At 37.1% G+C, this 13,374-nt stretch overlaps 1 protein-coding gene across 1 annotated transcript; it reads left to right on the forward strand.

Moving 5' to 3' along the window:
- Window positions 1–1,153: 1,153 nt before the first annotated feature.
- Window positions 1,154–1,738, forward strand: LOC137927537 (uncharacterized). The gene has a single exon (XM_068771329.1). The coding sequence runs from the start codon at window positions 1,154–1,156 to the stop codon at window positions 1,736–1,738; it is 585 nt and encodes a 194-aa protein (XP_068627430.1).
- Window positions 1,739–13,374: the final 11,636 nt, after the last annotated feature.

The following is a 13,374-nucleotide window of genomic DNA, read 5'->3' on the forward strand; positions in this document are numbered from 1 at the left end:
TAGGTGCGCACGCACGCACACGCACACGCACACGCACACGCACACGTACACGCACACGCACACACACACACACACGTATTATTCTGTTCAACTAATTATATTCGAAATCAGTCACATGCACTTTCAGCTTCTCCTACGGCTGATAGACACTCCCAGTGCAAGGCATTGTCTTCCCCCAGTGACCGGTGCAGCGCTGTCCGCTATCAGGTCAATTTCGATTTTAACTTTCTCAAATAGCATACAAGTATTTATTGATCTTCTTTTTGAGTACGTAACAAAGACAATAAATAATAGGACAATTTAAATTGACCACTTATGTACGAAATCCAGTAAGGTTGCTAATATCAAAGTTTTTAATTTTTTTTTTTATCTCTAGTTCAACTGCATAATGTTTATGGTAGTGATAAGCGAAGTGACAAGTATTACCTGTAGTGGGCTGATGATCTGTGCCCGTGTAAGCTGCTGCGTTCCGAGCACCGGCTGCACCTGGACACACTGCGCTTGAACTGGAACTGTCTGAGCGGTCGCCCCGGTTGATTTCGCCTTGCCTCCGGACACCTTAGCGCCACTAATCATCTGCGGAGCGACAACTATGTTATTAACGCATTTGGATCGTAATAGAAATGGATTTAAATAACACACACGCACACACGCATGCACGATCTTTACCTTGTGGCGTGCTTATCGCGCGCCACTCAAACACCAAGCTCTTTCCCACGTGACCGTCAATCGCATGGCGGCGGCGGCAGTGAAACAGATACATGACAGATGGCGCCACAGTAGACGCAACGAAAATCTGCATCGCGCTGTTGAGAGTCTCCGCGCTCATTATAAGGGCTAGCGGAGGTGCGGTCAACGCAGGAAGAAGCAACTGAAGATCAAGAAGCAACCGACGAACGAGAAGCAATCGACGAACGAGATACAACCGACGAACTACCGAAGCACAAGAAGCTACCGTACCACGACCACTCCTACACTGGTGACCCCGAGTAAGGACAACGAGAAGCACCTTCCGGACCCAGCTGATACCACACTCGGAAGACGCGCAGATAAACCACAATATGAGTCAGCCTAGTAACGACGACCGCAAAATCGCCGAAGTGTTACGCGTTGGCGTAAGAGTACCCCCATTTTGGCCTGAAGAGCCGGCCCTATGGTTTTCACAGCTGGAGTGCCAGTTCAGCCTGTCTGGCATGAAAAATATGAAAAACTAAAAACGGAACTTATACGACGCCTGTCAGCTTCACAAGAGAAACGCGTGAAGCAATTACTAATGTTCGAAGAGCTCGGAGATAGGACACCCTCACGATTCCTACGCTACTTGGAGGATTTAGCAGGCCCATCAGTACCTTCGCATATAGTAAAATCAATATGGTCTAACGGTCTACCTCAAAACATACAAACAGTGATTGCTTCACAGACAGACCTTTCTTTAGAAAAGCTGGGGGAGCTGGCGGACAAAGTGTACGAAATCGCCCCTACCACACCGCAGATCTCCATGGCGACTACTTCTTCTGGCAGCGCTTCGTCTTCAACGCTGGAGGAGCTTACCAGACAAGTCAGTGAGCTAACTAGACAAGTAGCCGCCTTTACATCTCGAAACGGCAGAAATAGTGCTCGCTCAGAATCTAAATACGAGAGGAACCGCTTCCGAAGTCGTTCGACGCCACGACAACCACCGCCTGACCACCCATACTGTTTTCACCACTACACTTACTTACGGCTCCAAAGCGATTAAATGCAGACAACACTGCACATTCCAGGCGGGAAACGAACAGGGCGGTCGGAAGTAGCGGCCAACGACTGCCCGCCATCCGCAGGCCGCCTTTTCATTACCGATCGTGTGTCAAAAATGCAGTTCCTGGTAGACACTGGCTCAGACTTGTGCGTTTTTCCACGTTCAGCCGTCAAGACGCCCTGTACTAAATCCAAGTACGATCTCATCGCAGCCAACGGCAGTATTATTCACACTTACGGCCCTATTCACCTGCATCTCAACCTCGGTCTTCGTCGCGATTTTTCATGGAGTTTTACGGTAGCTGATGTGTCTAAGCCCATCATTGGCGTAGATTTTCTTAGCTACTACAACTTGCTAGTCGACTGCAGAAACCAGCGTCTGGTTGATGGTATCACTACTCTACATGTAGCCGCAATTTCAGAAAACGCAGAAACTATCGACGACATCTCTTCCGTTAAAGCCTTTAGCGGAGATACAGAGTTCCACGAGATTCTACGCGAGCTCCCCGAAATTACGAGGCCTGCAGGCATGCGTGGTGCCTCGAAACATTCCACGATGCACTACATTAGAACCACTCCAGGTCAGCCGGTTTCTTGTAAGCCACGACGTCTAGATCCAGCTCGTTCTCAGGCAGCCAAGAAGGAGTTCGAGGAAATGTTGGCAGCTGGTACAGCTCGACGCTCAGAGAGTCCATGGTCTTCTGCTCTTCACCTGGTAAAAAAGAAAGATGACAGCTGGAGACCTTGCGGTGACTACAGAGCACTTAACGCCAGGACTATACCTGATCGATACCCTATCCGACATATTCAAGATTTTGCCCACCAGCTGTCAGAATGCTCCATCTTCTCTACGGTTGATCTCGTGAAAGCGTACAATCAGATCGCTGTAAATCCCGAGGATATTCCAAAAACGGCGATCACGACGCCATTCGGAATGTTTGAGTTCCCGTTCATGACTTTCGGACTTCGAAACGCGGCTCAAACATTCCAACGCTTCATCGACGAAGTACTATCAGGCCTGGATTTCTGCTACGGATATGTTGATGACATTATCCTGTTCTCTCCTGACAGAGAAACACACAAACAGCACCTACGCCAGCTCTTCGATCGACTTAAACAATATGGCGTACTCATCAACACGTCAAAATGCGTATTTGGACAGGAGGTCGTCAAATTTTTGGGTTATGAGGTATCTGGTGCTGGAAGTAAACCTTTGGATGAGAAAATACAAGCCATAAGAGAGTTCCCCGTTCCCCAAACTGTAAAAGAGCTGCGTCGTTTTCTAGGGATGCTAAATTTCTACCGCAGATTTATCCCTAAGGCTGCCCAACACCAAGCGCCTCTCAATTCAGTTCTACAGGGACCTAAAATTAAAGGCTCTCATCCAGTAGACATGACACCGGAGCTTCTAAAAGCTTTTGAAGACTGCAAAAATTCGCTTTCCAACGCTGCACTTCTTGCTCACCCAGATTACTTGGCAAAGTTAGCAATTGTCACCGACGCTTCAGACACGGCTATTGGAGCAGTGTTACAACAACTAAAAAACAACATCTGGCAGCCTCTAGCGTTCTTCTCCCGTAAACTATCGCCTACGCAGAAAAAGTACAGCCCTTACGACAGAGAACTTCTAGCGGTCTACGAGGCCATAAAATACTTCAGACACATGGTGGAAACCGCGTCATTCACCATCTATACGGATCATAAACCGCTAACTTTTGCCTTTACTACCAGCAAACAGCATTGTTCGCCAAGACAGTTTCGATACTTAGATTTTATATCCCAATTCACGACAGACATTAAGTACATACCCGGACCAGACAACGTAGTAGCGGACGCTCTTTCACGTGTGGAGGAACTCGCGGTGGCACTTGACTACGACAAACTTGCAATATCTCAGGACGATGATCCAGAACTGCAAAATCTGCTTCTGCGTGGCTCGGCCTTGCAACTCGAAAAAAGGTCTACAGTACACAGCAACTTTCCTATCTTCTGCGATACTTCCGTCCATCCACCGCGATCATACATCACGCCAAACTTCAGACGCCAAGCCTTCGACATAGTCCACAACTGGAATCATCCTGGAATTTCAGCTACAGCACGGCTGGTCGCACAAAAATTTGTGTGGCCAGGGATACGCAAAGACTGTAGAGAGTGGTCTCGGCAATGCATGAAATGCCAAACAAGTAAAGTTACCCGTCACACCCGTGCTCCGCTCTCCTCCTTCCTTACCCCATCTGCAAGGTTCTCCCACATCCACATCGACCTCGTAGGACCCTTACCGCTATCTTCATCTTACATATATTGCCTCACTGTCATTGACAGATTTACAAGATGGCCTGAGGCAATTCCACTACAAGACATCACTGCAGAAACCTGCGCAGCTGCACTCGTGTCCGGATGGATAGCCCGATTTGGGTGTCCCGCGCGAGTGACTACCGACCGTGGTCGCCAATTTGAGGGCCACCTCTTCAAGGCTCTTACTACCATGATTGGCGCCCGACATCTTCACACCACTGCTTATCACCCAGCTGCTAACGGCATGGTGGAGCGCCTGCACCGACAGCTGAAGGCAGCCATAATGTGCCACGACACATCGAGTTGGACTGAATCACTTCCACTCGTACTCATGGGGATCCGGAGTTCCTGGAAAGAAGATCTGCAAGCCAGCCCAGCAGAGCTCGTCTACGGCGAGCCACTTCAACTGCCTGGCCAGTTCCTCACTCCGGTGGACGACTACACTACAGCTGACGTTACCCAGTACGCAACAAGACTTCGAGCACACATGGCGAACTTGTCCCCGAAACCCTCGTCTTGGCACACCAAAGTGCCATTTTACATACCACGTGATCTTAATACAACTTCTCACGTCTTTCTCCGTCAAGATCATGTACGTGGTGCTCTCGAACCCCCATATGCCGGTCCTTTCAAGGTCTTAGAAAGACACCCAAAATTCTTCACAATAGAATTACGGGGCAAGCCCTCTACTGTCTCAGTCGACAGACTGAAACCTGCCTATCTGACTAGGGAAGATCAAGTCCCTAATCAGGTCATCCCTCTAATCCCCAAGTCGACTAATTTAACCACTACCAATACTTCAACCGCTACAGCCACTTCAACCACTTCAACTGCTACTACCTCAGACGGAGACGAGAGGACCCGGAGCGGCAGAAGAGTAAGGTTACCAAATTGTTATCGACCATAGATACGGTCTGGGCGGGGGAGTGATGTGGCGTGCTTATCGCGCGCTCACTCAAACACCAAGCTCTTACCCACGTGACCGTCAATCGCATGGCGGCGGCGGCAGTGAAACAGATACATGACAGATGGCGCCACAGTAGACGCAACGAAAATCTGCATCGCGCTGTTGAGAGTCTCCGCGCTCATTATAAGGGCTAGCGGAGGTGCGGTCAACGCAGGAAGAAGCAACTGAAGATCAAGAAGCAACCGACGAACGAGAAGCAATCGACGAACGAGATACAACCGACGAACTACCGAAGCACAAGAAGCTACCGTACCACGACCACTCCTACAACCTTGTGTATTTACGTCCATTTCTGTTAAAATGTCAAATAATCACGAATAATATTAAAATATAAATAATACCTGGTCTAGCAAAAACTTACGTTACAAAAAAAATATCCGATAATAGCTAAAAAACAACTTTATGCTAAAGTTTTACATGTGATTATGTAGAGTGAAAAGGATATGTTAATATACTAAACTAGTTATTCAATGTGTCCACCCTTAGCTTTGACGCACGCTTTTAGACGATAGGGCCATTCGTCGATGGATTTACAAACGGTTTCCATTGGAAACTCGGTCACTGCTGCCTCCAAAGATTTCTTGAACGACTCAATATTTTGGGTGATGATCAGAGCAGGTTTTCAGTTTTGATTGCTTTAAATAAAAAATATTAAAAAGACTACTTCATATTTCAAGCAGTATAAAGGAAACTACTGATGTTTATCTTCGCTTCAAGATTTTCTAAGAAAGTCTTAATTTACTCTTGAAATTGATATTAGAGACGTAACCTAACTTTTAAATTTTTAAATCTATGCCGTATCAATGTAACGCTAGGTGGAGATTTTTCCGCTGGTCGGTTAATACATTCGTCTTAGTTTCCAATTTTGATTGCTTTTAATAAAAAAAAATATTTAAAAGAAAACTGCATATTTTTTGCAGTATAAACGAAACAACTGATGGTTATTTTCGCTTCAAGATTTTTAAAGAAAGTCTTAATTTACTACTGAAATTGATATTAGAGACGTAACGTAACTATTTAATTTTTAAATCTATGCCGTATCAATGTAAGGCTAGGTGGAGATTTTTTCGCTGGTCGATTAATAGATTCGTCTAAACTTTCAGTTTTGATTGCTTTTAATAAAAAAATATTAAAAAGACAACTTCAAATTTCAAGCAGTATATACGAAACACCTGATGTTGATTTTCGCTTCAATATTTTCTAAGAAAGTCTCATTTTTCTTCAAAAATTGATACAAGAGACGTAACCTAACTTTTAAATTTTTAAATCTATGCAGTATCAATGTAACGCCAGGTGGAGATTTTTCCGCTAATCGATTAGTAAATACGTCTTAGTTTCCAATTTAGATTGCTTTTAATAAAGAAATATTAAAAAGACAACTTCAAATTTCAAGCAGTATAAACGAAACACCTGATGTTGATTTTGGCTTCAAGATTTTCTAAGAAAGTCTCATTTTCTCCTGAAATTGATATTAGAGACGTAACCTAACTCTTAAATTTTTAAATCTATGCCGTATCAATGTAACGCTAGGTGGAGATTTTTCCGCTGGTCGATTAATAGATTCGTCTTAGTTTTCATTTTTGATTGCTTTTAATAAAAAATATGAAAAAGACTACTTCATATTTCAAGCAGTATAAACGAAACACCTGATGTTGATTTTCGCTTCAAGATTTTCTAAGAAAGTCTCATTTTCTTCTGAAATTGATATTAGAGACGTAACCTAACTCTTAAATTTTTAAATCATTGCAGTATCAATGTAACGCTAGTTGGAGATTTTTCCGCTGGTCGAATAATACATTCGTCTTAGTTTTCATTTTTGATTGCTTTTAATAAAAAATATTATAAAAAGACAAATACTATTTCAATCAGCATAAACGAAACACCTGATGTTGATTTTCGCTTCAAGACTTTCTGAGAAAGTCTCATTTTTCTTCCAAAATTGATACAAGAGACGTAACCTAACTTTTAAATTTTTAAATCTATGCAGTATTAATGTAACGCTGTGGGGAGATTCTTCCGCTGGTCGATTAATACATTCGTCTTAGTTTTTATTTTTGATTGCTTCTAATAAAAAAATATTAAAAAAAAAACTTCAAATTTCGTGCAGTATAAACGAAACACCTGTTGTTGATTTTCGCTTCAAGATTTTCTAAGAAAGTCTTAATTTTCCCCTGAAATTGATATTAGAAACGTAACCTAACTCTTAAATTTTTAAATCTATGCAGTATCAATGTAACGCTAGGGTGAGATTTTTCCGCTAGTCGGTTAATACATTCGTCTTATTTTTATTTTTGATTGCTTTTAATAAAAAATATTAAAAACACAACTTCAAATTTCGTGCAGTATATACGAAACACCTGATGTTGATTTGCGCTTCAAGATTTTGTAAGAAAGTCTCATTTTCTTCTAAAATTGATAATGAATACGTAACCTAACTTTTAAATTTTTAATTCTATGCAATATCAGTGTAACGCTAGGTGGAGATTTTTCCGCCGGTCGATTAGTAAATCCGTCTTAGTTTTCAGTTTTGATTGCTTTTAGTAAAAAATTTTTATAAAGACAACTTCAAATTTCGTGCAGTATAAACGAAACACCTGATGTTGATTTTCGCTTCAAGATTTCCTAATTATGTGTAATTTTTGTTCTAAAATTGATATCAGAGACGTAATGTAACTTTTAAATTTTTTAATCAACGCCGTATCAATGTAACGCGAGGTGGAGATTTTTCCGCTGGTCGATTAATACATTCGTCCTAATTTCGATTTTTGATTGCTTTTAATAAAAAAATGTTAAAAAGACAATTTCAAATTTCGTGCAGTATATACGACACACCTGATGTTGATTTTCGCTTAAATATTTTCTAAGAAAGTCTCAATTTTCTTCCTAAAATGATATTAGAGACGTAACCTAACTCTTAAATTTTTTAATCTATGCAGTATCAATGTAAGGCTAGGTGGAAATTTTTCCGCTGGTCGATAAATACATTCGTCTTAGTTTTCATTTTCGATTGCTTTTAATAAAAAAATATTAAAAAGACAACTTCAAATTTCAAGCAGTATATACGAAACACCTGATGTTGATTTGCGCTTCAAAATTTTCTAAGATAGTCTTAATTTACTCCTGAAATTGATGCTAGAGACTTAACCTAATTTTTAAATTTTTAAATCTATGTCGTATCAATGTAACGCTAGGTGGAGATTTTTCCGCTGGTCGATTAATACATTCGTCTTAGTTTTCATTTTTGATTGCTTTTAATAAAAAATATCAAAAAGGCAACTCTTATTTCAAGCAGTATAAACGAAACACCTGATGTTGATTTGCGCTTCAAGATTTCCTAAGAATGTCTCATTTTTCTTCTGAAATTGTAATTAGAGACGTAACCTAACTAGTAAATTTTTAAATCTATGCAGTGTCAAGATAATGCTAGATGGAGATTTTTCCGCTGGTCGATTAATATATTCGTTATAGTTTTCATTTTTGATTGCTTTTAATAAAAAAATATTAAAAGGACTAATTCAAATTTCAAGCAGTGTAAACGAAACACATGATTTTGATTTTCGCTTCAAGATTTTCTAAGAAAGTCTCATTTTTCTTTCTAAATTGATATGAAGGACGTAACCTAATTTTTTAATTTTTAAATCTATGCTGTATCAAAGTAACGCTGTGTGAAGAAGTTTCCGCTAGTCCGATAATAAATTCGTCATAATTTTCTTTTATGACTTTTTCACTCCAAAATTATTTAAATTAGAAATCTAACCTCATACAGTATAATCGAAACAACCGATGATGATTTTCGCTTCAAGAATTCCATAGAATGTCTCATTTTCCTTCTGAAAGTGTTATTAGAGACGTAACCTACCTAGTAAATTTTTAAATCTATGCCGTGTCAAGATAATGAGAGTTGGAGATTTTTCCGCTGGTCGATTATTACATTCGTCTTAGTTTTCAGTCTTGATTGGTTTTAATAAAAAAAAAATTAAAAAGACAACTTCAAATTTCAAGCAGGATAAACGAAACATCCGATGTTGATTTTCTCTTCAAGATTTTCTACGAAAGTTTCTTTTCCTTTCTAAATTGATATTAGAGACATAATTTAAGTTTTAAATTTTTAAATCTATGCCGTATCAATGTAACGCTAGGTGGAGATTTTTCCGCTGGTCGATTAATACATTCGTCTTAATTTCGATTTTTGATTGCTTTATAAAAAAAATATTAAAAAGACAACTCCCTAATTTAAGCAGTATAAACGAAATACCTGATGTTGATTTTCGCATCAAGATTTCCTTTAGAATGTCTCATTTTTCTTCTGAAATTGTAATTAGAGACGTAACCTAACTAGTAAATTTTTAAATATATGCAGTGTCAAGATAATGCTAGATGGAGATTTTTTCACTGGTCGATTAATACATTCGTTATAGTTTTCATTTTTTATTGCTATTAATAAAAAATATTAAAAAGACAACTTCAAATTTCAAGCAATATATACGAAACACCTGATGTTGATTTTCGCTTCAAGATTACCTAATTATGTCTAATTTTTGTTCTAAAATTGATATTAGAGACGTAATCTAACTTTTTAATTTTTAAATCTTTGCAGTATCAATGTAACGCTGTGTGGAGATTTTTCCATTAGTCCGATAATAAATTCGTCATAATTTTCTTTTATGACTTTTTTACTCCAAAATTATTTAATTAAAAATCTTACCTCATACAGTATATACGAAACACCTGATGTTGGTTTGCGCTTAAAGATTTTCTAAGAATGTCTCATTTTCTTCTGAAATTGATAAGAGACGTAACCTAACTCTTAAATTTTTAAATCTTTGCAGTATCAATGTAACGCTAGGAGGAGATTTTTCCGCTGGTCGATTAATACATTCGTCTTTGATTTCATTTTTGATTGCTTTTAATTAAAAAATTTTAAAAAGACTACTTCAAAATTCAAGCAGTATATACGAAAAACCTGATGTTGGTTTGCGCTCCAAGAGTTTCTAAGAAAGTCTCATTTTATTCTGAAATTGATATTAGAGACGTAACCTAACTTTTAAGTTTTTAAATCTATTCCGTATCAGTGTATCGCTAGGTGGAGATTTTTTCCGCTGTTCGATTAATACATTCGTCTTAGTTTTCATTTTTGATTGCTTTTAATAAAAAAAATTATAAAGACGATTTCAAATTTCAAGCAGTATAAACGAAACACCTGATGTTGATTTTCGCTTCAAGATTTCCTAAGAATGTCTCATTTTTCTTCTGAAATTGTAATTAGAGACGTAACCTAACTAGTAAATTTTTAAATCTATGCAGTGTCAAGATAATGCTAGATGGAGATTTTTCCGCTGGTCGATTAATACATTCGTTATAGTTTTCATTTTTGATTGCTTTTAATAAAAAAATATTAAAAGGACTAATTCAAATTTCAAGCAGTGTAAACGAAACACATGATTTTGATTTTCGCTTCAAGATTTTCTAAGAAAGTCTCATTTTTCTTCCTAAATTGATATGAAGGACGTAACCTAATTTTTTTATTTTTTAAATCTATGCTGTATCAAAGTAACGCTGTGTGGAGAAGTTTCCGCTAGTCCGATAATAAATTCGTCATAATTTTCTTTTATGACTTTTTCACTCCAAAATTATTTAAATTAGAAATCTAACCTCATACAGTATAATCGAAACAACTGATGATGATTTTCGCTTCAAGAATTCCATAGAATGTCTCATTTTTCTTCTGAAAGTGTTATTAGAGACGTAATCTAACTTTTAAATTTTTAAATTTATGCCGTGTCAAGATAATGAGAGTTGGAGATTTCTCCGCTGGTCGAATATTACATTCGTCTTAGTTTTCAGTCTTGATTGGTTTTAATAAAAAAAAATTAAAAAGACAACTTCAAATTTCAAGCAGGATAAACGAAACATCCGATGTTGATTTTCTCTTCAAGATTTTGTAAGAAAGTTTCTTTTCCTTTCTAAATTGATATTAAAGACGTAATTTAACTTTTAATTTTTTAAATCTATGCAGGCTCAAGATAATGCTAGATGGAGATTTTTCCGCTGGTCGATTAATACATTCGTTATAGTTTTCAATTTTTATTGCTATTAATAAAAAATATTAAAAAGACAACTTCAAATTTCAAGCAATATATACGAAACACCTGATGTTGTTTTTCGCTTCAAGATTTCCTAAGAACGTCCTATTTTCTTCTGAAATTGATATTGGAGACGTAATCTAACTTTTAAATTTTTAAATATATGCCGTATCAATGTAACTCTAGGTGGAGATTTTTCCGCTGGTCGATTAATACATTCGTCTTAGTTTTTATTTTTGTTTGCTTTTAGTAAAAAAATTTTAAAAAGACAACTGCATATTTTATGCAGTAGAAACGAAACACCTGATGTTGTTTTGCGTTTTAAGATTTTTAAAGAAAGTCTTATTTTCTTTTGAAATTGATATTAGAGACGTAACCTAACTCCTTAATTTTTAAATCTATGCCGTATCAATGTAACGCTAGGTTGAGATTATTCCGCCGGTAGATTAGTACATTCGTCTTAGTTTTCAGTTTTGATTGCTTTTAATAAAAAATATTAAAAACACCACTTCAAATTTCGTGCAGTATATACGAAACACCTGATGTTGGTTTGCGCTTCAAGATTTTGTAAGTTAGTCTCATTTTTCTTCTTAAAATGACATTAGAGACGTAACCTAACTCTTAAATTTTTAAATCTATGCCGTATCAATGTAACGCCAGGTGGAGATTTTTCCGCTGGTCGGTTAATTAATTCGTCATAATTTTCTTTTATGACTTTTTTACTCCAAAATTATTTAATTAAAAATCTTACCTCATACAGTATAAACGGAATACCTGATGTTGATTTCCACTTCAAGATTTCGTAAGAGTGTCTCATTTTTCTTCTAAAATTGATATTAGAGACGTAACCTAACTCTTAAATTTTTAAGTCTATGCAGTATCAATGTAGCGCTGGGTGGAGATTATTCCGCTGGTAGATTAATACATTCGTCTTAGTTTTCATTTTTGATTGCTTTTAATAAAAAAATATTAAAAAGACATATTCAAATTACAAGCAGTATATACGAAAGACCTGATGTTGGTTTGCACTTCAAGATTTTCTAAGAATGTCTCATTTTCTTCTGAAATTGATATTAGAGACGTAACCTAACTCTTAAATTTTTAAATCTTTGCAGTATCAATGTAACGCTAGGAGGAGATTTTTCCGCTGGTCGGTTAATACATTCGTCTTAGTTTTTATTTTTGATTGCTTTTAATAAAAAATATTAAAAACACAACTTCACATTTCGTGCAGTATATACGAAACACCTGATGTTGATTTTCGCTTCAAGATTTTCTAAGAAAGTTTTAATTTACTCCTGAAATTGATATTAGAGAGGTAACCTAACTCTTAAATTTTTAAATCTATGCCGTATCAATGTACCGCTAGGTGGAGATTTTTCCGCTGGTCGATTAATACATTCGTCTTAGTTTTCAGTTTTGATTGCTTTTAATAAAAAAATATTATAAAGACAACTTCTATTTCAAGCAGTATAAACGAAACACCTGATGTTGTTTTGCGCTTCAAGAATTTCTAAGAAAGTCTTAATTTACTCCTGAAATTGATATAAGAGACGTAACCAAACTTTTAAATTTTTAAATCTATGCCGTATCAGTGTAACGCTAGGTGGAGATTTTTCCGCTGGTCGGTTAATAAATTCGTCTTAGTTTTCATATTTGATTGCTTTTAATAAAAAAAAAAAAATTAAAAAACAACTTCAAATTTCAACCAGTATGTACGAAACACCTGATGTTGTTTTGTGCTTTAAGATTTTCTAAGAAAGTCTTAATTTACTCCTGAAATTGATATGTTGTTTTGCGCTTCAAGATTTCCTAAGAATATCTCATTCTCCTCCTCAAAGTGATATTAGAGACGTAACCTAACTTTTAAGTTTTTAAATCTATTCCGTATCAGTGTATCGCTAGGTGGAGATTTTTCCGCTGTTCGATTAATACATTCGTCTTAGTTTTCATTTTTGATTGCTTTTAATATAAAAAATTATAAAGACAACTTCAAATTTCAAGCAGTATAAACGAAACACCTGATGTTGATTTTCGCTTCAAGATTTCCTAAGAATGTCTCATTTTTCTTCTGAAATTGTAATTAGAGACGTAACCTAACTAGTAAATTTTTAAATCTATGCAGTGTCAAGATAATGCTAGATGGAGATTTTTCCGCTGGTCGATTAATACATTCGTTATAGTTTTCATTTTTGATTGCTTTTAATAAAAAAATATTAAAAGGACTAATTCAAATTTCAAGCAGTGTAAACGAAACACATGATTTTGATTTTCGCTTCAAGATTTTCTAAG

Source organism: Battus philenor, unplaced genomic scaffold (assembly GCF_028537555.1).
Source record: "Battus philenor isolate CCGP_79_NKW_IND1 unplaced genomic scaffold, ilBatPhil1.0.hap1 SCAF_32, whole genome shotgun sequence".
Taxonomy (NCBI): Eukaryota; Metazoa; Arthropoda; class Insecta; order Lepidoptera; family Papilionidae; genus Battus; species Battus philenor.